Source organism: Talpa occidentalis, unplaced genomic scaffold (genome assembly GCF_014898055.3).
Source record: "Talpa occidentalis isolate TD23 unplaced genomic scaffold, MPIMG_talOcc4v2.1 talOcc4.16, whole genome shotgun sequence".
NCBI lineage: Eukaryota > Metazoa > Chordata > Mammalia > Eulipotyphla > Talpidae > Talpa > Talpa occidentalis.
The window spans coordinates 13,159,514-13,183,305 of record NW_023601653.1 but is presented as its reverse complement, the minus strand read 5'-3'; the positions used below and the strand labels follow the sequence as shown (position 1 = coordinate 13,183,305).

The window sequence follows — 23,792 nt, the reverse complement described above, 5'->3', positions numbered from 1 at the left end:
CCTCTCAAAGCCATTCTGGAGCCTCTGATGGGTTCTGGTGTGAAGAGAAGACCATAGCATAGATTCCATTTCCTCCTCTTAGAAATGAGTGGTGGAAAATAAGGCTAAAGCTGGAAAAAAGCTGGAATGAAGAGCTGCAAATGACCAGGGCAAGCATCCAAGCCTTTAAAAATCTCTAAGTAAGGTGTTCGAGGAACCACAGTCGGGGTAAAGTAGTTGGGAGGACAATTTGGGGAGGTCAGAATGAAGAGGGGGCCTGGGTTTTTTTCCCTAACGCTTTGGCCCTTAGGATACGAACTGTTGTGTGCCACTTCAAAATAATAGCCCCTGGTGTCTCCTGGCCCCATCGCGAAATAGAAATTATGAAGGCACTGTATCTTTTAAAAAAAATCCCCTTTTGTAGCACTTCCTTAAAAACATCTATTTAATGCAACTCTGCCAGTGAGTTCTTGACAGTTCTGTCTTAACGATTCTGGTATTAATGAAACATCGTTGTAAAGGGTTGAAGCGTCTTCCTGGTAAGTGTTTAGTTATGTTTTTCAAAATATCTTGTGATAATTGTTAATTTTCGCCTGTGGCCTGATGAGTATTTTTTATCCGATTGCTTATTCTGATAGAAGATATATTAAGCAATTAAAGTGAACAAAAATGTTTTCAAGCTATTTTCTGGTGGGTTTGCTACTTTTATACTTATATACTTTTAAATAACATTTTCAAGCTATTTTCTGATGGGTTTGCTCAAGCCATTTTTTGGGTTTGCTACTTTTAAGAGTTGTGATAAGTTTGTGGGGTATTTTTGTCAAAGAGAATAGTTGAAATAGTACATGCTCCTGAATTTGCTTTCTCTTTACTAGTCAAAGCATAATTGACAGTCATTGATAAGGCTTTAGAAATGTGTAAACTGGTAATAGTCATTTGGTACCATATACATATGTCAAATTAGAAAGTGATTTATGAACTTTTTTATTTCTACATTTTTGCTAAATTGTTCAACATCTCCCATATTGGAAGGCTATATTTCTTTCTTCCCCCAGTTTTATTGAAATAAAATTGGTATATATCATTGTGTAAGTTTTAAAGTACATAATGTACCTTAAGGATTTGACATAAGTTTCTATTGCAGAATAACCACAGTAGATAAATTAACACATTCATCACCTCACATAGTGACCATCTTAAGTCAAAAAGCGGAATAGAATTTGAATGTTTGATATTATGGATACGTATAATAGTATTGGAGGATATCAATCCCATTTTCTTGTGCAGTGTTAAATATTTAGAGTAAACTCATTGTGTTTATCCAATAAATGTTAAGAACTTGTAGACACAGAGACTTGCTTGGTGTGCGCAATAAAATGATAAAGCAACGTTGGGCCTACGGTAAGCTCTTGTTATGTGGATTTTTTTGTGTGTCTGTGTGTGTGCATTTCTATAGGGCAGGGGATAAAAAATAAACAGGGCATTCAGTATGGGTCTGTGCAATAACTGTTTATTTAAAACAACCCAAATTATTTATATGGGTAAGAAAGTAGTTCCATAAATTGTAGATCAGGGTTCTTGGGATTTTAGAGAGTTCACAGGTTGAGTAGGGAATGTTTTTTTTTTTTTTTTTTTTTTTTTTTTTTATAGAGGCATGCTTTATTTATTTGTTTGCTGGTTTCTTTGTTTTGTTTATACATGCACTGGGTACAGTCAGAAGCGCGGGAGGGCGAGAGAATTCACCAGAGCCGGAGCAGGGAGCAGAGCAGGCAGAAGGACCAAAGTACACTGCTGAGGGGAGCAGCGGGCGGCAGGAGAGGTCTGCGCGCCATGTGGGACCCTCCTCCGGTGGCCGGGGAGCAGCCGGGGATCGAACCGGCGCCGCAGAGGCCGCGCGCAGCTTCGCAACCCAGCGCTCAACCGCTGCGCCACCGGGGAGGCCCCGGGAATGTTTTATTTATAATGTAAATCTACATTTCATAAGAGAAAAAGGGTGTCTTCAGCTCTCAGACTTTATGAGAGCAAAAAATATTTTAATTGGGGCCTCCCTGGAGGCGCAAGGGGTTAAGATGCAACCTATGAAGCTATCCACAGTCACTGCAGCACAAGTTCGATCCCCGGCCGGCCAGGGAGGAACCCACATGGCACAGTAGACCTTTCCCCTCACCCGCTGCTCCCCTCAGCAGTGAATTTCAGTCAGTCACCTGTTCTGTTCCCCACTCTGTCTATGGTGAATCCTCTCACCCCCGTATCTCTGGCCTGCATCGCAGTTCTTGTGTGCAACTGTTCTTATGTGCATAGATAAATGGGTCTTTAAAATATATATTTTAATCACTTCAATAAATTGAGAGTTATGCTAAGATAAAAAAGATTTTGATTTTCAGAGTTTTTAAATATGTAAAATAACTTTGAAATGCTTGAAATTCTTATGAATTATTTCCATATTCTGTAAGTTAAGCATTTGGGTCCCTGACTCAGCTTAACTATTCACATTTAAGTTTCGCAATGGTAGAAATGCAAAAAAATGTTTGTAGGAAATTTTGTGGAACAAAATTTTGTATTCATCAAAGAGTACTCAATTTTTTTAGTTTATAATGGCAAATATTTTTTAGTTTATGAAAAATAATGGCAAATATTTTGAGTTGATCTTTTAATATAGAGGCAACATAGATTGTATTTAATTTTTTAAATATTAATCTTTTTCAGAATTGTCAATTTGTTAATGAAGCATGGTAAGTTGACATTTTAAAATCTTTACTCATCCATTTTGAAGTAAAATATTTGGATCAGATCAATAGGAGCATGAAATGGTTTGCAAAACAGTTCTAATTTTAGGTCTCAGAGGCATGCTTTGGACATTAGGAGTGTTTTGTTTTTAAGTGAACAATTCAGATTCTGTTCAATTATGAATATTAGCTGATTCGATTTTTCAAATCAATCTCCTGTTATATAACATCTTGCTAAAATTTTACAAGTATGTTTAATACTATAGTTTAGAATGAAAACTGTTGTCTAAAGACTATTACAGAGCAGTGGGTCAACTGGGGTCAGTTTTGTTTCCCAGGGTATTTTTGACAATGTCTGAGATACTTTTGATTGTCCCAAATGTGGGAGTGCACTGGCTTTAGTGGGCAGAGGACAGGAACTTTGCTAAACACAAGCAACTACAGTCACTATAGAGACTTAACCAACCTAAATGCCAGTATCGCCGTGGTTGAGAATCTCTTTTATGTCAGGAAGATCAGATTCATTCAGTAATGTCGTAGCTTTCCATTTCTGCCATTGTTCTAACAGGCTTGTGTTGAACAAGACAGACTGGGTCAAGCCTTTGAAGATGCTTTTGAGGTGCTGAAGCAGCATTCAAGTGGAGATCTTCAGTACTCCCCAGGTAGAGATGTCTATCCCCTTCTTTCTCTGGTCATCCAATGTAAGAATTGCTCATATCCACGCTCATATCTCTGCTCATATCCATGTAAGAATAACGGACATAACAGAGATCTTTTACCCTATGCATTTAGGATTACTCCTATCCATGGTAAAAAGCATCCCAAAGCATCCCTTAAATTTAAAATCAGAGAACCCAAGCATGACATCCTATCCAGGAATGCAAAGACATAATTGTCTGCTGGGAAATCTATCTGGCCAACACTTACCAAATAGACAGATAACTTGAGCTGTTCAGAAAAGGCTTTTCAAGCCATCTTACTACAAACATTCTGCCTGTTCCAGAAAAATTCTACTTAGAAGAACAAGTATTCTTATTAGCCTGTTGATGATAGTTTATACAGGATATTGTAGGCAATAAATGAGCTGATATAAGCATACACACACAAATGCAAACTTTGTCTTAGTTTCTTTCTCTTTTTAAATTAGATTACAAAAATTACCTGACTTTCATCAACCACTATTCTCATGTCAGAGGAAATTCCGGCTGTTATTCCATGTCACCTCCGGAGGAGTCCGTCTATAATTGGAGAGCCGTAATAGTGAGTGACATGTTTATTTACATCATTCCTTAATAACAGGCAATTTTTCTGTTCACACCAACCTTCCACTTGGCATCTGCTGGCGGAAGCCCAGCTTTAAGACAGCATTGACTGAAAGTGCTCACTGACAGGAGGGGTTAGCAGCGATGATGTCAAGAAGAAACTGCCCTTTGTCATTGCTTGTCCCCCAGCTTTAGGCTTATTTGAGTGATTAAGGAGGAGGTATTTTTAGGGTTCTCATATCATTGCTGCTTTTTATTTATTTATTTATTTATTTATTTTAAGATTTATTTATTTATGAATACAAGAACTGGGGTACAGGCCAGAGGTATGGGGGGTGAGAAGAGCCAGCTGAGACAGAGTAGGGGAGCAGATCAGGCAGATCTACTGAAACACTGCTGAGGGGAACAGCAGGCAAGACAGGAGAGGTGTACTACGCCATGTAGGTTTCTCCCTGACTGCTGGGGATCCAACTGGTGCTGCAGAGGCTGCAGATAGCTTCATAGTACTGTGCTTAACCCCTTGCACCACCAGGGAGGACCCATTACTGCTTTCCAGTCCATCCAGTGCAGAACAACTACAGGGCAAAGGCCCAAAGTTCCCCTGCACTGGCTTTACCTACCATCTTGTATTAGTCCACTCCATTTTTCCTATGGAGCTCAGAACTGGTTGAACATATTCTATGTCATTTCTTCAATTATTACCTTCAACTGTGCTATGTCAAATATCCTTTCTCTGCCCTTGTAAATTGTTTTGTCTGGGCTTCTCAAGAGAGTTCTTTGGGGCCTCCCCGGTGGCGCAGCGGGTTGAGCGCAGCTCTGTGAAGGTGTCTGCAGCCTCTGCAGCACGGGTTCAATTCCCGGGCAGACAGGGAGATTCCCACATGGCGTGGCAGACCTCTCCTGTCGCTCCCGTGGCTCCCCTCAGCAGTGCTTTCGGTCTGTCTGCCTGTTCTGCTCCTGGCTCTGTCTCTGTCTCTGGTGAATTATCTCACCCTCCCGCGCCTCTGGCCTGTACCCCAGCTATTGTATAAATAAATAATATATATATATATACATATATATATATATTATTCCTAGGAAGTTTAAAAAAAAAAAGACAGTTCTTTGAAGAGGGAGTTTTAGTTCCAGCTATATTTCATTCACCTCCACTTAGAACTGCTGGGTAAAATACAGGAAGCCCAATATTTTTGTTTGCCAAATCTGCCAACTTTACTTCCACTTCAATTCCCATTCCCAAGCCCACAACACAAGCCTCTTAGGGTTATGGATCTCTAGCCTGCCGTGCAAGCTTCTTGTATGAGGTATGGAAAACGGTTCAAGCCCAATCCTTTCCACAGTGACAATTAACCATGGGGACTGTTGACATTTGTCCTGGTTGACCTTAGACTGCTTCCTTTTGTTCCTGTGCTTGACTCTGCCCTCAACTGGCTGCCATCTTTCCTTACCCTTTCTTGGCCAGATGGGCATCTGATGCAAGAATGGAAGTCTATTAATGATTCTTTTGGATCTTTGTTTCCCACTAGGCATTTATGAAGTGGGGGGTGGAGAAAAGCAACCACCTCTCCTTCTAGGGAGGGGAGAATAAGGAACTCCTCATTAAGTCAGAGATTACCCTCCATCCCTCAGTCTTCTCCTGAAGTGGATTTGATGCTAGTTTTGTCCTGGATGTTAGCTGGCTGCAGTTGAGTCTGGTGCTTGTTAGAATTTGGAAGATGCTCAGCATTCCTTTTGCCTCTTTTTGACTTTAACTAACTAGGGGTCACACATTAAGTCCACTTAATGTCCTCTTGCATTATTTCCCATAGAACAGTGCTGCAGATCTCTATTTTGAAGGAAATATTCATCAATCCCTGCAGAACATCCCAGAAAACCAGCTGACACCACCTGCTGTTCTCCAGTCAAAGGGAGGAAAAGGTATGTGTGTGACCCATCAAATCTACCTCAAAGCAGCTTTCATGGGGATATCATCTGAGTTTAGAATTGCATTTGCAAAAGAGTCTCTTCCCACTGTTGAGAATCATTAACTCTCCCATTTCAAACCATTCTTTGCTGAGTCTTCCATCGCTTCATAGAGAAGTTTAAAGTGTCACCTCACTCACATCTGTATTCATAATAATCGTATATATTTTAAGTAGAGGAGGAGCTTTCCTCTATAAATTATCTTCTCTGTTTCAATAAAAATGAAGTTCCATAATTTGATATTTCATAAATTTGATATTCTGATTTCATAAATTTAAAGATGATCATGACCTCACCAAACAGAGATGTGAAAGCAGGAGAGTAACCTGTTGCCTGGGATGGGTACCATCCACATTCTCATGCTCTGTTAGGTGTGAGGGCAGATTGGTGCAGTTTTGTAAGGTAGTTTGGCAATTCCTATCATAATTTTAACTGTTCATATCTTCTGACTCTTTGGGACTATAAGAGAGTGATTGTGAGCTCTAGGTCAATTGTGTCAGCCTGGGCAAATCATTTAATTTTCTCTACTCAGTTCCCTTACTCAATGAAATTGTATGGATAGTGTAAGATTGTTGTAAAAATGAAATGAGAAAATTCATGTAAGGCATTGTGCTCACAGACTGACACTATGGATATTTCTCAAAATACTGTGTGTGTGTGTGTGTGTGTGTGTCTGTATACATGCATTAGAATGTTTATTGCAGTGCTTGTGAAGGTATAAAATTGGGATATTTGCCTACCGTACTTGTTAGTGTATAAGGTACAGAGATGTATAAAATGTATTCCATTCATTTTATAATATAATTTTAAAAATACCTTTACTTTTCATTATTTATAATTATTATAAATAACATGTATTATAAATTTTACTTATAAATTATTTTTAATTTGTATAATTTATTATATGTACAAATTATAAGTTTGTATAATTATAAATTAAATCTTATCTATAATTATTAAAAATAACCTTCACTTTTGATTATTAATAAAAATGATTATTTTGGGGAAAATAAGTTTTGTTCCTGTACAACAGCATACTGTATCCTAGAATCATATAACTATAAATATGTGGTAACATTCTAATTGTACAAGTCACATAGGTAAAATACGTATCATTGATTATTGGATGTTGAACTAGGTAGTAATTCAATAATGAGAATAACACTTCTCCTTCTGTCCAGTTGTTTAGTTTGTCACCTATTTTTTTTTTATAGCTAACTGACTAACTGCTGCTAATTCATTCCAGATGGTGAAGCTAGTGTCTTTTCTTGGGTTGTTTTGTGTTGTGAAGCTTTGTATTAGGGGTATATCCACCGTTTTCTATTTTTAGAGCTCAGTCTTCCATCTGAAAAGGGATGCATTTGGAAAGAATGAAATTTCAAAGTCATATAAGCATTCATTTTGGGGAAAGAAATAGCACCAGCATAAAAAGAACAGATAGCTGTTCAAAGACAAGAAGGCTTTCCTTACATACTGATGCAGAAAGAGCACTGAAATACATTTTACTTTTTGTTTTAATGTTTTTTAATTGTATAATTCAAAAGTAATAATGTACATTATTAAGAATTCAAACTCTTCAATGAATCTAAAGAATAAGTAAAAGTGTTTCTTCCCAAAAGTGAAGCAATTGTCAACAGTTTGCTATTTCATCTATCACTAATTTCTATTATTGTTTTGTGATTTCTTATTTATTTATATGCTATTCACTGGGAGAAGCACAAAATAGCATGATGCCTTTTTCTGATTTTTCAATCATAGGTTTGTGTATGCAAAGAAAAAAGCATTTCCTAAAAATAACATAGGCTAGACAGGAACTTTTCACTTTGTACTTGTTTGAATTTTTTTACCATGAGCAAATAATACCTTTTTAAATATAAAAATTTAGACAATTTCTCAAAATTGTAAGCAACATTTAAAAAGATGAGGATCTCTTATTATTGATTTAACCACTGGATGAGAGGCAGAGAGTTGTTTAAGGCTGTGACTTTAATTCATGCTGTGTTTTTGGTAAGTCCCTTTCATTTCTCAATTCATACACTCAAGATAATATAACCCAAAAGATAATCTTTGTAAAAACCTTTGAGGTTTCAGCATGAATAATGATTGATGCAAGAGTATTACTCCCCAGAGACCATTTAGAGCAGTTCGGGAATCCACTATTTTACTTTCTCAGGGGGAAAATGGAATTTGGCTGCAGAGTATTTCGCTACTGGCAGATCTGGTGGGACACTATTTAGAGGCCAATTAATTCAGAAGTCCCAAAATGGACTGTCACCTACATTCTCTATTAGGCATTAAAAAAAATCCAATCAATCGAACAAAAAAAATCTCCAACAAATCCTCCTCCCAGATTTCCTGTCCAGTTATTTTGCAATAGAGGCTGTGCTTCTAAAGAAAGAAACTCTGACAGCATTTTTTACTTCACAGCAATGAAAACTATCAATGCCCATGGTCATTGCTCAGAAATTCTGTCAAAATGTCATGAAGCTATTCTGGCATATCCAGTTTTCCTATTTATTTTTTAAGTCATTATGCAAACCCAGAGTAAGCACTTTTATGTAAGTCTTTGTTATTGATTTCGCTTATATTTGCACACTGTTTTGCATTTTACAAAATGCATTCAGGACCCTTACTGCTTTTGACTTAACTTATTTGAATAAAGCACATTTCAGTGACTTGTTGTCTGGGAACGACTTCTTTTTAAAACCAGTCAACTTGGCAGTTCATTTTGCTCAGTTTTGTTATTCTGCAGAAAGGTTAACATATGACATAAAACTAGCAGATTTAACACAAGAAGAAGAAGAAAAAAAAGACTCACCACATGATAAATGGAGACTTGGGTAAGAGGCTCCATGCTTCCCTTTTCCAGTGCAGGACAGCACAAAATTTTTGGCAACTTCTCCAACAGAGAAAAGTCCAGTTGAAACCTCAATAAGTCTAATAGGCCCTTGACTTTCAAGTCCTGAGGACAAGGTAAGTAGGGGTAACTTTTGTAACTTTTTTTTGTAGTGCCTCTACAAGCCCTTCCTAAGGATGTCTTCTGTGTTCAGGCCCCTCAGCATATGACCTTGTTTTCCTCCATTTTAGGCAGGAAGAAGCTCCGCCTGTTTGAATACCTGCACGAATCCCTGAGCAACCCCGAAATGGCATCTTGTATTCAGTGGATAGACAAAGCCAAAGGCATCTTTCAGTTTGTATCAAAAAACAAAGAAAAACTTGCCCAACTTTGGGGGAAAAGAAAAGGCAACCGGAAGACCATGACGTACCAGAAAATGGCCAGAGCACTAAGGAATTATGGAAGAACTGGGGAAATCACCAAAATCCGGAGAAAGCTGACTTACCAATTTAGTGAGGCCATTCTCCAAAGACTCTCTCCATCTTATTTTTTGGAAAAGGAGTTCTTCTACTCACCGTATATTCAACCTGATCAAAACTATCTCAGTTTAAATACCTGGCATGCAAATTATAATTCTATACCTGCCAGTTACCCTGAGCTAAGTCACCCTATTTGCTAAATATACCCTTACGTGTCATGCTTTCCAGGCATCAGAAATCCCTACAAATTTCAGGATTTTTCTTCTAAAAGCATATCGAGGGGAAAAAAAGTGATTAACTCATTGTTCTGTCAGCGAATAACTTTGAAATGATCAAATCCCATTTGAAAGTATAGACTAAATGTCCTTCTTATCACTCTCTACACAGTAATTTCTTCCAGATTAACAATGCCAGTAGAGATGGTTTGATTTGCATATTGATTAAAACATTAGTTCCCTGTCCTATACTTAAACAAAACAATCTTTCTAACATAATTGATGACTTTAAGCAACAAAGTAAAAGGGATTACATAGGATAGTGTTTACACTAAAATACATTCATGGCTTTAAAAGCTTCTGTGGCTATCCTGAGTCTATATTTTCTCTGTACTTATGACCTCATAGTCTGGAGCTAAAGAAATGAGATGGTCTAAAGAAATGCCACAGACCTTAATAATAATACCCAGAGCTCACATCTCCCACTAATTATTTCCTTGGGTTTCTCCCTGGGGTAGATGCAGAAGCTGGTGTTGCTTGCTATCCTGTCATTCAGCCACGGGGAGGCGCTTTTGCGCTTTTCTGGCATAACTTTCCAGCACCATCTCTTCGTTCTTCCTTTGAACCAGCCTGCTGAGACCAGGCTGGAAGTGCGAAGGAGAAAAAAAAATGATAAAGAACAAGGAAAGGAAAACAGAAAACCAGAGAAAGCCAGGATTTACAGAGTCTGGCTTAAAGCTATGGCTTATTCTGCTCTTTCTGCAAGGAATCCTAGAAAGAAACCCTTTGTTTCTTCCAACCTGGCAGGCCCATGCAGATGGAATCTGTTAAGAAGCAGAACTTCCTAGCCTACATGGGCCATTTTTAGTACAGGCCAAGAGCTCCCTGGAGCCTGCCCTGTCAGATTTGCTGCGTTCATCTTTTTGTGTCCTCCTGATACCATTCCCCGAAAACTTAAGAAAGGCTTGGGTGGACCCAGAGTGACTAAATGGAGGCAGACTTGATATTAACTCTCTCCACATGTACCCTGGGTTCTGTTAGAGACAGAATATGTCTTCCCAAAGTTCTTACGTTAAAACCGAATCCTCAAAGGGATGGTATTTGGAGGTTTCTTTGAGTAGCCACTAGACTACCAGGGTGAATCCTTTGTGAATGGGATAAGTGCTTTATAAAAAATCCGTGAGAGCTTCCTTGCCCCATTCAACATGTGAAAACATAGTAAGATGACTGATGAATCAGAGAGCTCTCACCACAGAATCTTGGCACATTGATCTTGGACTTCTACTGATGCCATTTTTCTAACAGCGCAAATGGCTGGCATTTTAGAATTTTCTAATGGGGGGGATGTACATTTTTTTAAGCAATGCTATTGCACATTTAATGGACTAAGTATAGTATAAATAGAATGGTTCACAGGGTTTCCTGCTTACTATAACAGGATGTGTTGGTGAAAATAGAAGGCATGATTGCTCAATTGACCCATGAGCTGGGACCTGGAGTAACTGGAGGCTGCCCATTCCCCCTTCCCCTGGAAATGTGTTTTCAAAAGCTCTTTGCTGAATGTAACCTTAAATATGCATTGTGTTGAGCCCCTGTGGATTGTATACTTGACTAAATACAGTTAAAGTCTGTAAAACTTGGAGATTTTGTGTGGGTGGTGGGGGTGAGGTATAGAAAACTACTTGTCTTGCTGCCAAAGCCAATGCAGCTTAAGTTCCCTTGTTCATTAAAATTGCTTTCTGCCTACCTGGAGTAGTCTGCTTCTTCTGTCTCTACCTGCTGCATCTGGGACTAGTTTCAGGGTGCCTGCCATAGCCAAAGCGCTAGGTACAGAGACCTCTTGGCCCTTATGTGAGGCCCTTTGTTTCCTGGTGTGTGATGTCTGGTCTCCATCGTTTATCTAGTTGGATGGCTTAGCTGAACTTATCTAGTGAACTGGAGGTCTTTGAAACAAACTCAGTTATGATGCAATCTACAGGCAGCGTCCTGTGTGGGCCTCTCTGGACTCAGGTGTTAAGCATTAAATCTCTCCTTCCAGGTACTTCTGTCAGAGCTTTTTAAAGTCACAGCATCCTCCTCTGGTCTCTGATTCTGGACTGAAATGCACTGCTGAGGGGAGCAGTGGGTGAGACAGGAGAGGTCTGCTGCGCCATGTGGGTTGCTCCCTGGCCAGTGATCTAACTCAAGCTGCAGAGGCTGCAGATTGCTTCATAGTGCAGTGCTTAACCCCTTGCGCCACCAGGGAGGCCCGGCAATGTTAATTTTAATGCATAAACTGAAAAGCAGCTAAAATAATTTCCTTCATCTCTTCCTCCATTCCTCCTGCCCTGTACTAGGTAGAACATATCATGGTCTGGGTAGCCAGTGCTAAGAGAAACAGCATGGTTCCTTCTGTCATGAAGCTTTGGATCAGAATTTTATAACTTTACAGATTCCATTAATATTTATTTATTTTATTAATTTTTTAAAGATTTATTTATTTATTTTATACAAGCACTGGGTACAGTCAGAAGCGCGGGAGGGTGAGAGAATTCACCAGAGCCAGAGCGGGGAGCAGAGCAGGCAGAAGGACCGAAGTACACTGCTGAGGGGAGCAGCGGGCCTCAGGAGAGGTCTGCGCACCATGTGGGACCCTCACCAGCGGCCGGGGATCGAACCAGCGCTGCAGAAGCTGCGGGCAGCTTCACAGCCCAGCGCTCAACTGCTGCGCCACCAGGGGAGGCCCATCCATTAATATTTAACCAAAGTTTATTTCGTGATTTATTGATGAGGACTTGATGGACTACACAGGTAAAGTTTGTCAAGTATATTCATGTGGCAACATTCCTAACTCTGACTACGGATTAATGTATATAACCTCCAGATTAACATGTGGAATATTTCCAGCACTCTGAAATGCTCCTTAATTTATGCTGCTCCTCCTCGCCCTCCCCTCTCTGTCTCTTTGTACACAGCTGAAGATGACGGTGATTTTATAGCATCCTGGACATTTCACATGCACAAAGTAGGAATTGGGAGTCTGCACCAGGTACAGCTTATGTTTCCTCTTCTAGGGAAGAATGGAGGAAGTCGACAAGGGGCAGGTTTCATTGGAAGTCATCACTGCTGGAAAGATCATGCCCACCTTTTTGATATCATGGAATCATTTAGTAGGTACTCTGCTCAATATAATATTCCCTAACATAATAAAGAGTTTATCAATGTTGCCCTACATACCAGTTTATTCCTTTACATTGCCTTTTGAGCTGCTAATTTTTTAAAGGACATTGTCAATTTTTTATAACCTAAAATGTCTCCTTTAATAATTATATTAAAGTAGATATATTTACAGATTTTGTAAATACAAAGTGGGCCCTGAATATTTGCATACTCACACAGTGTGTCATTTTACTATCCAACATCACTCATATCTAGTCTCCAAATTACTATTGGTAGAATGACTCTTGGAAAGGGTCAGAGCCCCTTGAATCACAGGAGAGTGAGATGAACACCTCAAAACTAGTGTTTTGCATCAAAGACTTATTGATGTTGAGTAGGACTAAGAGTCCACCCCTTTGCCCAAATATATCTACATACACTTAAAAAAATGTTCATGCCTTCTTTTTTTTAAAAGATTTATTTTATACAAACAAGAACTGAGGTACAGGCCAGAGATGCGGGGATGGTGGTGAAAGGATTCACCAGAGCCAGAGTAGGAAGCAGAAAAGGCACATCTACTGAAATACACTGCAGAGGGGAGCAGAGGGTGACACAGGAGAGGTCTGCTGCACCATGTGGGCAGCTCCTTGGTCGGGGATCGAACTCATGCTGCAGAGGCTGCTGATAGCTTCATAGTGCTAAGACTTAATCCCTTGCACCACCAGGGAGGCCCCGCCTTTATCAGAATTGTTCACACACTCCCTAAAAGGATATAATCCTAAATCTCATTAAGTTACTACATCCAAATATAGGACTATTACGTAATGTAGTTTGAGTATGTTTTATTATTTAGACATAGTAACACCAATAAATCAGGAGATTATAACTGGTGGTTGAAACCAAAGACTATTATAGGTGGCACCCCCTGGAGGGGGTTGCTGGTGAGGATAGATCGCTCCAGGGGGGGAGAATGCAAACAAAGTATGGCATTTGGGATAGAGACTCTGATAAGAAATAGAAGGGACTGCAGAAGCCACCCCCAGCATCCAGCGTTGGGGATTTCAGCATTTTCGGGTCTTCAGTGATTCCTGCGTCAGCCATTTCTGCCCCCGCATCGCCCGTCTTCCAGAAGGCTGTTGCGGGCCTCAGAAGGACGAGGAGAGGCCTCTGGCCGCCTAACTCAGGAGGAAAAGTTGAGAGACTTTGCAAGTAGCTGAGTGACTGAAACTGTTGCTGGTTTTGCTGCGTTTACAGCCCGGAGGGGAAGGCGGCCTCTCCCTGAGCTGCGCCAGTGGGGCCTTTTGTTGAGTCCTTCGGCCCTGAGCTGCCGCCTTGAGTGTGGCTTGTCTGGTGCTGGCTGGGGCATCTCGGCAGTGCCAGGAGCATCCCCTGGTGAGCATCTCCCGTTGTCTTCATGAGGTGGCTCCGGGCTGTAGTCTGGCTGCCGCGGGCGCCATCTTGGCATTGTTTGCGTTTAGGACTTTGAAACCCTGGACGCTGCTCCGGGTGAGGTACTCGGCCCTTTTTGTCCTCAGTAACCTCTTTGGTTTCCCTGGTTGGTTAGATAAACACCAGTGTTGCTGTTCTCTGAACCTGGGTAGTCTTGCAGTTGTGTTCAGGTGAAAAACTCAGACAGGGACCGGTAACCGTTTGGGCATGTCCTTCGCCCTTTCAGCGCCCCTCGCTGCCCGTATCCAGATGACTGATCCCGAAGGGCTAATTCATTTGACGGTTCCAAAAGAGAACGCGTCAGCAGTGGGGACAGTCAGAGGCAGATGAGGAGAACTAGAGGCAAAAGCTGTATTGTTTCTTCAGGAAGAAAAGGGTAAAGCTGGCTCTACAGGCTTAGTTGTTGACTATTTTAAATAATTTCCGTAGGTTCTGAAGTGTAAGGGGCAGGAAGACCACAGTGCAGGTTTTCTATGATCCAGCAGACGGGGTAAAGGAGGAGTCAGAGTCCTCAGTGGCTTTTTGCAGGCTTTTATTGGGATTACCAGGTACACAGCAGGCAGGGGTGCTGGGGGGCCTGGAGGCTGGCAGGCCTCCCAGCCCCCAGCAAGTCTTCACTCTGGGCTCTCTGGCCTTCTCTTGGCTTCTGCTTCTATTGCTTCTCTCTCGGCTTCTCTTTCGCTTCTACTGGCGTCCTTGTGATGCCGCCCTTAAAAGCCCAGTCTTAACCCAGGTGAATCCCATCTACCTATGCCTACACCCTACTCCAGGTGCCCGCCATCAGGCATGCATTCAGGCCCGCAGGGATCCATCATCTATCCTGATGGCGGGAGGGCAGAAAAGCCTGACATTTTTCCTTACCCTACATGAGGCAAAAGGACTTCCCTATTTGGGGGTGATTTTGGTGAGTGGACAGTAACCTGGGGTCTAAGAGCTCTCTGTTGGGAGGTTATTGGAAGTGTAGTCTCTGGATTGGTATTTATTTATTTATTTTTAAAGATTTATTTTATTTATTTATGCATGTAAGAGCTGGGGTGTAGACCAGAGGTGCAGGGGCTTGGGGGGAGGGTGAGAGGATTCACCTGAGACAGAGTGGGGAGCAGAATAGACAGATCTACTGAAATACACTGCTGAGGGGAGTACCGGGCAAGGCAGGAGAGGTCTGCTGCGCCATGTGGGTAGCTCCCTGGCTAGGGATTGAACTTATGCTGTAGTGGCTGCAGATAGCTTCATAGTGCTGAGACTTTACCCCTTGCACTACTGGGGATTGATATATATTTTTTTTTTTTAAAGAGGCATGTATTTTTATTTATTTATTTATTTGTTTGTTTGTTTATACATGCACTGGGTAGAGTCAGAAGTGCGGGAAGGTGAGAGAATTCACCAGAGCCAGAGAGGGGAGCAGAGCAGGCAGAAGGACCGAAGCACACTGCTGAGGGGAGCAGCGGGCGGCAGGAGAGGTCTGCGCGCCATGTGGGACCCTCCTCCGGTGGCCGGGGAGCAGCCGGGGAATGAACCGGCGCTGCAGAGGCTGCGGGGAGCTTCGCAACCCAGCGCTCTACCGCTGCGCCACCGGGGAGGCCCTTTGTTTTGTTTTGTTTTTGTTTTTGGTATCTCTAGCCTCTGCTCATGCTTTATTTTAGAACAGTGAATCAGGACAAGACAGATTTACAAGTGTACATTTAATCTCCAAAATGATGAGGTTCTGTAGAGTGTGGGGTCCTTGGGGTCACTCTGGGAAAGGTTTCACCAGAGCTCCCGTTTCAGCGGCATGAGGCGAGTTCCCCAGGGAGTTTCTCCACGAGGCAGAGACGTTAGTTATATTTAAAAAGCAGGTTTATTATGGAAAGGGACAGGTTTGCTGAGAGAGGTCTGCATGGTTGCAGGCGGGCGGCCTTGAGGAGAGTGGCCTCCGCTGAGGGAGGTCAAGGAAGAGAAGCCCTGGCATGGGACAGATCACAGGCAGGCAGGGAGGCTGCTGCCCTGCAGAGGGAGAGAGTTGGTGAAAGAAAGCACCTGCATAGTCACAGGTGGGCAGACAGACTGCCGCCAGGATTGATATTTAGAAAGCACACCCCTGAGAGGAAGACTTCTGTCAAGGAGCTGTCCAGAACAAGGTGTGTCTGGCATACGCATGCAGAGTAAATGTTAAAGCCTCAGGCTCATAGAAGCCAGAAACGGTTAGGCAAATGATCAGTTGTCTCATCTCATCCGTGACTATATTTACTCTTCGTGGTCCGGCAATGAACCACACTATACAGTCTGATTAGAAAAGAGCAAGACCAGAAAACAACTTCCCATCACTTCTCCATGACACATTTTTTATTTCCCCAACTGCAGAGAAATAGTGAGATTGCCTGCTTGGAGAGGAGTAAATTCTTTGCATGGTCCCTGTTTCCACTCTTCAAGGAAAACCCCTTTATCATGTCCTTTAGGATCCCTGGCTCTGCCTCCCTGTCTAATCATCCTGTTTTACTTTTCTCTATGGTCACATCTGAAGCGGGCATTTGTAAGATGTGTTTTCTTAGTACCAACTAGCACTATGCTCCTATGAGTTCAGAAGCTCAAGATTATCAATTTTACATTTTAACAGCACCCTACTTCTTCGTACTGAATGTTGAAGAAGGCAGTACAATTTTATTGGTCATGGTTAACTGGAATCAGCTTTGACTCACTGAAGTATGAACTGAAATTTATTTAGAGGTATTAGATTACTTCCAGAATTTCTGAGAAGACTGGAGAACAAAAACTCAGATGTCAAGCCCAAACCACATCCAAGATCTCGCCAAGTTGAGGACATGACTGTTACTGTTTAAAATCACTAGATGTCTCAAGCTGTGAATCTCACACATTACTAAACTGGGTTAGTCAGCACAGCACCGCTGCCACCTTGCTGCCATTGTTACTGCATTTGGAAACAATAGTCTATTCTCCCTGGTCCCTTCTTGTCTAGATCCCCATTCAAATGCTAGGATGTGGACTTCTGATTGGGTGAGGTTTGGTCATGAGCCATGCTTGGCTGCAAAGAAAGCTTGAAAAGTGATTCTCTAGAACTTTCAATTCTTCTTATTTTTTTAAAGATTTATTTATGCATGCAAGAACTGGGGTACAGGCCAGAGATGCAGGGGAAGAGGGGCAGTGAGAGGATTCACCAGAGACGGAGTAGGGAGCAGAACAGGCAGATCTACTGAAATACAGCGGGCGAGTCAGAAGAGGTCTGCTGCACCATGCGGGTCACCTCCTTGGCCGGGGATTGAACTCGAGCTGCAGTGGTTGCGGATTGCTTCATAGTGCTGTGTCTTTACCCCTTGCACCACCAGGGAGGCCCTTGGAACTTTCAATTCTTATACTGGGAGATTGTTTCTGCATCCCCTCAAGACTCATAAGGTCAAGAATTCCCCAAACATACGAAGGGGTTCAGACGCTGGGCAGCCAAAAGAATGACAAAAGTTCATTCACATTTTTAACTACAATAACAAGGATCAGAGCATGTATAGTTTAATTTTAAAGACCTTTGCCCCATCTGGCTAATCTCCAAAAATACTCTTTGTTCTTAGTGTATCTGTGGTTGTAGGAATTTAAGTGGTCTCTAAACAAATTTTCCTTGTCTTCTGAGAACACAGTTTCAGGGCAGTATGTAAACTCTCCATCTATCAAGCAAAATTGCTACATAATTCTGTAACTGAAGCTAATTTAAGACATAAAAGTCTATAATTTCTAAAAACTTTCACAAGATGGCGGCTTTATTCACATCTATTTTCTTTGTTCCAGAAGCTCTTAAAATGTTCCAGTTTCATGCTTAATTTCACTGGGACCAAGCCGAAGAGGTCAACATCATATAATCAACCAGGCACAATTATAAAGGAAAATGGAGGCTGACTCTTTTCCCAAGAGTATTTTCTGCTTGCAGAGCTCCCCCGGAGGAGGAGAGGGGTAAGTAAGAAGTGCTCCATCAGTGACAGATGGAAGTGGGTAGATTCTTACCTCTGCTTTTTTTTTAACCCATATGTTGGAATAAGACCTTTTCTGAGACATATTCTTATATTTCCCTAGTCCCTGTTTGTGGTTTCCTGGAACCACCTCTGAAACTACTAACATTGTCATTTTGGTCTCAAAGCCAGTTTCTGGAGGAGGGGAGGGCCCAAAACAAACATGAACTGAATCTAGTTACTTAGGACACTCAGCTCAATGGAGTGTAGAAGAGAGCAGGGGGCCAGCAGTGAGTTTGCTGGAATAATAGTATTCTGCTTCTCCTCCCTCTAGCTGCCTCTGCCTACCTTCTGCCTCCTGCTCACCCACTCCCTCACCTTTTCCTTCTCTCTCCTCCGCCCCTTCATCTTCAAAGTGCTTCTTGCTTTTTTTAAAATAAATTTTATTTTTATATTCCCTATACAATTGCAACCCCCTTATTTTGACCCCAATCCCTCCCCTCCCTGCCCCCCACCCCCCAGAGAGTGTCTCTGGTTCATAATTGTTTGTTGATTTTGATTTTCACTTTCTTATAGTTATTCATTTTCCTGGTCCCTTATTTAAGTTTTCTAGATTCCTGCTATGAGTGAGACCATCCGGTATTTTTCTTTTTCTTTCTGGCTTATTTCGCTGAGCATGATCCCTTCCAGCTCCATCCATGTTGCTGCAAATGACATGAGTTTATCTTTTTTGAATGCTGAGTAATATTCCATGGTGTATATGGACCACATCTTCTTGATCCAGTCATCTATTTTTGGGCATTTGGGTTGTCTCCATAGCTTAGCTATTGTAAATAGTGCTGCTATAAACATAGGGATGTAGGTGCTGTTTTGAATTAATGTTTCTGTGTCCTTTGGGTAAATACCTAGGAGTGGAATGGCTGGATCATATGGAAGCTTCATTTTTAGCAGATGTTTGAAAATTTCTTCATTTGTGTCTTGGCATTGGTATTTTGCACTGAGGACTTAGTAGTTCTTTTAAATCTGGAGACTCATGCTGTTCAGTAGATATTCTTCTTTGATAACTTCTTTACACTATTTTCTCTGTCTCTCATTTTGGAATTTCTGTTAAACTTCATGAGTTGATCCTGTAAGTATCATCATTTTTCTTCTCTTTGTCATCACATTTTGTTCTATATTCTGGGAGACTTGCTTAACTTCATTGTCTAACTCAACTACATTTTATTTTGGCTGTTACATTTTAAATGGTTAAATATTTTATCTTGTTTTCTGACTGTTTTATCTTCATGATTTCTTGTTGTTTTCCTCTCCCCCTCGCCATGGATATATTGTCCTCTACTCTTTCTCTAAGGTTATTAAGTTTAAGTGTATATATATTTTACTTTCATTTCCAGTATAATCTCTCCATCCCTCTGATTGTATTTTTCCTACTTGTTTTCTCTTTTGTTTTTCTGATTTTCTTCAAATGTCTGGTGGTTCTTTTCTGTCTGTCCATGTAATAAAAGTACTGAAATGCATTTGTGGGTAGAATTTACTGACTGACTATGGCTTCAGTTTAAGATGGTCTGGTTGGGAACTAGTTGCAGAGGAATCTTCTAGACAAGATTGCCTCTGGGAAGCTGGGACAGGAGGTTGGTGGTGATGGGGTGGGGAGAGTTTGGGGGATGGAGGCATAAATGCCTGGTCTTGGAGTTCTTAGAGCGGATTATTGTAACCATGTTGTCAGAACTGTTGCATTTGAAAAGTTTTTAGTCTGTATCCATAAAGATACCTTTTCAACTATTATTGTACCTAGGAACCAAGCAAATCCAAACTAAAATTTTTTCCATTGTCATAAGGAGGAGGTTGGGTAATCAGTATAAGAGACAGTAGTGCTTAGACTATTTGAAAGGAATTATTATACTGTTGTATTTTAAAATGTGTAAAACACTTTCTTTTAGCTTTCCCTATGAAATATTTTTAAGAGGCAACAAACAACCCAACATTTATTGTGGCTATTTTTAGAAGCTTTTATATGTAGAGACTACATGATATCAGGATGATGTAAAAACATTTTTGTAGAGCAAGAATATCCTATCATGTCCCCTGAGTGGCAGAAGGAGTATGTCATTCCAACTCATAAAAATAATTTTGCTATCTTATTACTCCATACCGAATATCTTCCTTAGCTCTTTAACTTTATGGAGTACAGAGACTTATTGTTGTTGGAATAAGCAAGAGAACTTTAAAAATATATTTCTTAGATTGGCATATGACTTTTGTGACTGCCTGGGAGTCATTTGTAGGAGAAATGAAATCAGAAGTAAATTAAGTAGGTGAAAGAGCATTGCAAAGAGGCTTTGACATAAATATTATTGACATAAAAAAATATAGAGGTGTTATGCTTTTTAAAAATGTGTGCAGTTAAGGAGTGTTAAATTTCTTCCGGGAATGTATCCTAGACTTAGTTCTAGATAGAAAAGTCTGAGTTTGAATATTCAGTATTAGACAATGACTTCCCTTCCTTGAGACATATTTATTCTTTATTATAATGTAGATATCACTTTCTCTCTCAAAGCTGTCTTGAGAACTAAACTACTTACCTGCCTAGTAGAAAAACCAAGTTCACCCAAATAAAATGACCCCAAATATAACTTAATCCCTCATTTTCTCAAAGAAAATTTCAAAAATGATTTTTTCAGTCACCTGAAAGATTGGGTCCATTATGAAAGAGATGGACCTTGAACTTCCAGTAGCTAGGGCTATGAAAAATTTCTGTTATTTATGAGCCACCCAGTCTGTGATACTCTTTTACAGTAACCTGGCCTGACAGAGATATCATCTTTCCTTTGGAAAATCCATTTTGATGGTTTGTCTATGTTATTCTTAAGAACACCTCTGTGGCACTGATACAATAACAGCATATTCAGGGACCATCATTGAGCCCTTGTTAGGAACCGAGCATGCTGCTAAGGACTTTAAACTTTTATCTTAGCAAATGCACACAACCCAGTGGGTGTAGTAATGGGTAGATTGGGTGGCCTTCGGTGGTCAGCCAATCTTCATCAAGACCTCAGAATAAATGAACTGAGGAAAAAAAATTGTGCTTACTCTGCAAAGACAACTCCTAAACAAATCTCTTCATGTCTTTTTCCAACCACACCATTGCTCTAAACCCATGCTATAAACATTCTGGAACTATTACATCATGCTTCTCATGCAATGATGATCATCCACAGCACACAGATGAAGAAACTAAGTTCCTGAAAGGTCATGAAATGTGTCCATATTCACACAGCTAAGAAGGATCCGAGCTGGAATTCAAGCCTGACTTAAGATCCTAATGCTAACTGCAGTGCTACACTGATGAGAAAACCTAATAAGTTAGTAGACATAAGAATGAGCTTGAAGATTTAATTTTCTGGTCTCAGGAAAAAATTCTTTTTTAAAAGATTTATTTTTTTATGCATACAAGAGCTGGGGTGTAGGCCAGAGGTGCAGGAGGTAAGAGGATTCACCAGAGACAGAGTGGGGAGCAGAACAGACGGATTGACTGAAATACACTGCTAAGGGGAGCAGCGGGTGAGACAGGAGAGGTCTGGTGCACCATGTGAGTCAGCTCCCTGGCCATGGATTGAACTTGTGCTGCAGTGGCTGCAGATAGCTTCATAGTGCTGAGACTTAACCCCTTGTGCCACCAGGAAGGCCCCCAAAATTGTATCTTTTCAATTGATTGTACCAGGTTTCCAAACTCAAAAGTCATCCTATACTAAAATACTTGTACTTCCCCCCGCCCCCCCCCAACATTGATCATACAGTCATACATTCCCACACCAGGGTCAAGAGAGAAACCATCCAGGCTCACAATTCAACCCCTACCACCCATCAAAAACTTTGTAATCCATATCCTAGCTCCATGATATTTAATGTATTCTTTTAACTTTCAAAGTATTAATGAAACAGACTATCTCTTTCCTACTATTTACTTGAACTGCTATATGGTTTAAATGAATCAATATTTAGGCATTGATTCAGGGAAAAATTGAGGGGAAAAAAAAAAAACAAAGATTGATGAGCTAAGGACTTTGGCCCTTTCTTACTTAACCCTTATCCTATAGGATTTCTCTTAATCATTTGGTCAGAGGCCCAATTGATCACCTTCTTTTTTCTGCAAAATAGAAATTGCTTCATTTTTTCCTGGTGACATGGACATAAAGCTTTGTGTAAAAAGTTTATTAAATACAAAGGTAGACACTTCCAAACTTTCTATGTAGATCTACACATTCATATATTTTATAAGATAGTGCCACAAGTGTCTATATACTCTGTTCATAATCATCTCTTTGTACAGAAAAATGCAACTTGAACGTATTTCTTGGTAGACAATTAAAGTTTTATAATATCATTTGAATACCTGCATGGTATTCCTTACGGAGATGTAGCATGGTCTGTTTCATAAATTGACCTCCAATCTTGATCTATGCTATTTTACAGTCTTCACATGTCTTTTATCCATTTTCTAGGGGCCAGTTTTTTTAGGTTAAAAATGCAAGATGTAGCAATAAAAAATAGAAACCTGGAGCATGCATTCCTGAGCCATAACTCCTGTCAGGTCATGGTTTTTCCGTGGTTTTTCCACTGTGAAACTTACTTGAACAGATTCTCAAAATAGCACGCCCTCTTTTTAGCATGCCAGCATCTCACTGTGCTATCTGGCTCTCCCACCGGCCAGGAAGAATTCTCAGCTCCTCAGCCTTGGAGTCCCTCTATCCTGTGCCAACCCAGACTTAGCAATGAGGGCACAACGTCAGCAGGGAGCAGGCAGTTGGGACTTTGGGACAGCAAGTAGGAATGCAGACGTGTGGAGCCAGCCAGCTCCCTGTCTCCACCCATGGCAAGAACTCCGGGTATCATGCAGAGCAGCGTTGTGAGCTGGGGACAAAAGGTCAGGAGTCCAGGCTTGTGGCATGCTCTAAACTCAGCTCTACCAGCTCCCATTTTGTATTTTCTGTTGCTTATAAAGTACAGAGCCAGTTCAGGGAAGAACAGATTTTACGAGTCTCTAAATTCAGTATTACAGTATAACTTAGTAAGAGAGCAATGGCTTCAGAATTACACAGCCTTTGATTCAACACCAGGCCTGTCATTTACCCATGAGATCCGACACATAGGACATTCCATAGACATTCATGGAAGAAATGTGTTGAACGTATGTTTATGAATTTCAATTTCATCAGCTATGACATGGGGATGGTACCAGAATCCCCCAGCAGGGTTGTTGTAAGGTCAATTTGAACGCACAATTAGCATGTAAAAGATGCTCCCCAAAACCCAGCTCCTATTTTATTATTCTCATAATCCATTTTCCTGTGCCCTCACCAGATGTATTTATCCCACAGATGGTAATTAAATAGGCCCTACAATAAATATTGGGGAAATAGGTTGAATAAGACACTGTCCTGGCTTACAGTCTAGAAATAGCCACTCAGTCACTGAACACATATTCGTTCACTGTTTATCCATCAGATGCTGAGCACCCAGTCACCCTCCTCCAGCATATGTTCTGTTTCTGACCCACTTACCTCCTTCTCCAGTGTGGCCCGTCATCCTGTGTCCACAGCCGCAGCTTCCCAAACCATTCTTCTGGCTTCCATTCTTGACCCTCTTACATGATTTGACATTCATAATGGTTTTTAAAACCTGTAAATCAGATCATGCCATCCCTTTGTTAAAGCATAAAATCCCATTTAGAGGGCCTTCCCTGGTGGCACAGGGGTTGAGCGCTGGGCTGCAAGGCTGCCCACAGCCTCTGCAGCGCCGGTTCATTCCCTGGCCACTAGC

At 41.0% G+C, this 23,792-nt stretch overlaps 2 protein-coding genes across 4 annotated transcripts in view; both read left to right on the top strand.

Annotated features, from left to right (window-relative positions):
• The first annotated feature begins 451 nt into the window (after positions 1-451).
• SPIC (Spi-C transcription factor) lies at positions 452-11,193 on the top strand. Of its 3 annotated transcripts, XM_037515231.2 has the most exons (7): positions 452-518; positions 1,316-1,380; positions 2,686-2,711; positions 3,274-3,367; positions 3,853-3,965; positions 5,773-5,881; positions 9,014-11,193. In XM_037515231.2, exons 3-7 carry the CDS (start codon positions 2,709-2,711, stop codon positions 9,439-9,441), a joined length of 747 nt encoding a protein of 248 aa, XP_037371128.1. In that variant the 5' UTR covers positions 452-518; positions 1,316-1,380; positions 2,686-2,708; the 3' UTR covers positions 9,442-11,193. The 3 variants fall into 3 exon arrangements, with proteins under 3 accessions (XP_037371128.1, XP_037371127.1, XP_054552777.1); XM_037515230.2 differs by lacking the exon at positions 1,316-1,380; XM_054696802.1 differs by lacking the exons at positions 452-518; positions 1,316-1,380 and having other exon boundaries at positions 2,683-2,711.
• A 6,692-nt stretch (positions 11,194-17,885) lies between these two features.
• MYBPC1 (myosin binding protein C1) overlaps positions 17,886-23,792 on the top strand; it is a gene marked incomplete at its 5' end in the record, with an annotated part of 110,310 nt that continues 104,403 nt past the window's right edge. The window contains one exon of the mRNA XM_054696101.1: positions 17,886-17,976. Coding sequence (XP_054552076.1) covers positions 17,886-17,976 — 91 coding nt within the window. The remainder of the gene's footprint in view (positions 17,977-23,792) is intronic.

Coding starts and splice junctions, on each gene's coding strand:
- SPIC (XM_037515230.2), top strand. Junction 3,368..3,852: donor AGATCTTCAGTACTCCCCAG/GTAGAGATGTCT, acceptor TTTTTAAATTAG/ATTACAAAAATTACCTGACT. Junction 5,882..9,013: donor CCAGTCAAAGGGAGGAAAAG/GTATGTGTGTGA, acceptor CCTCCATTTTAG/GCAGGAAGAAGCTCCGCCTG.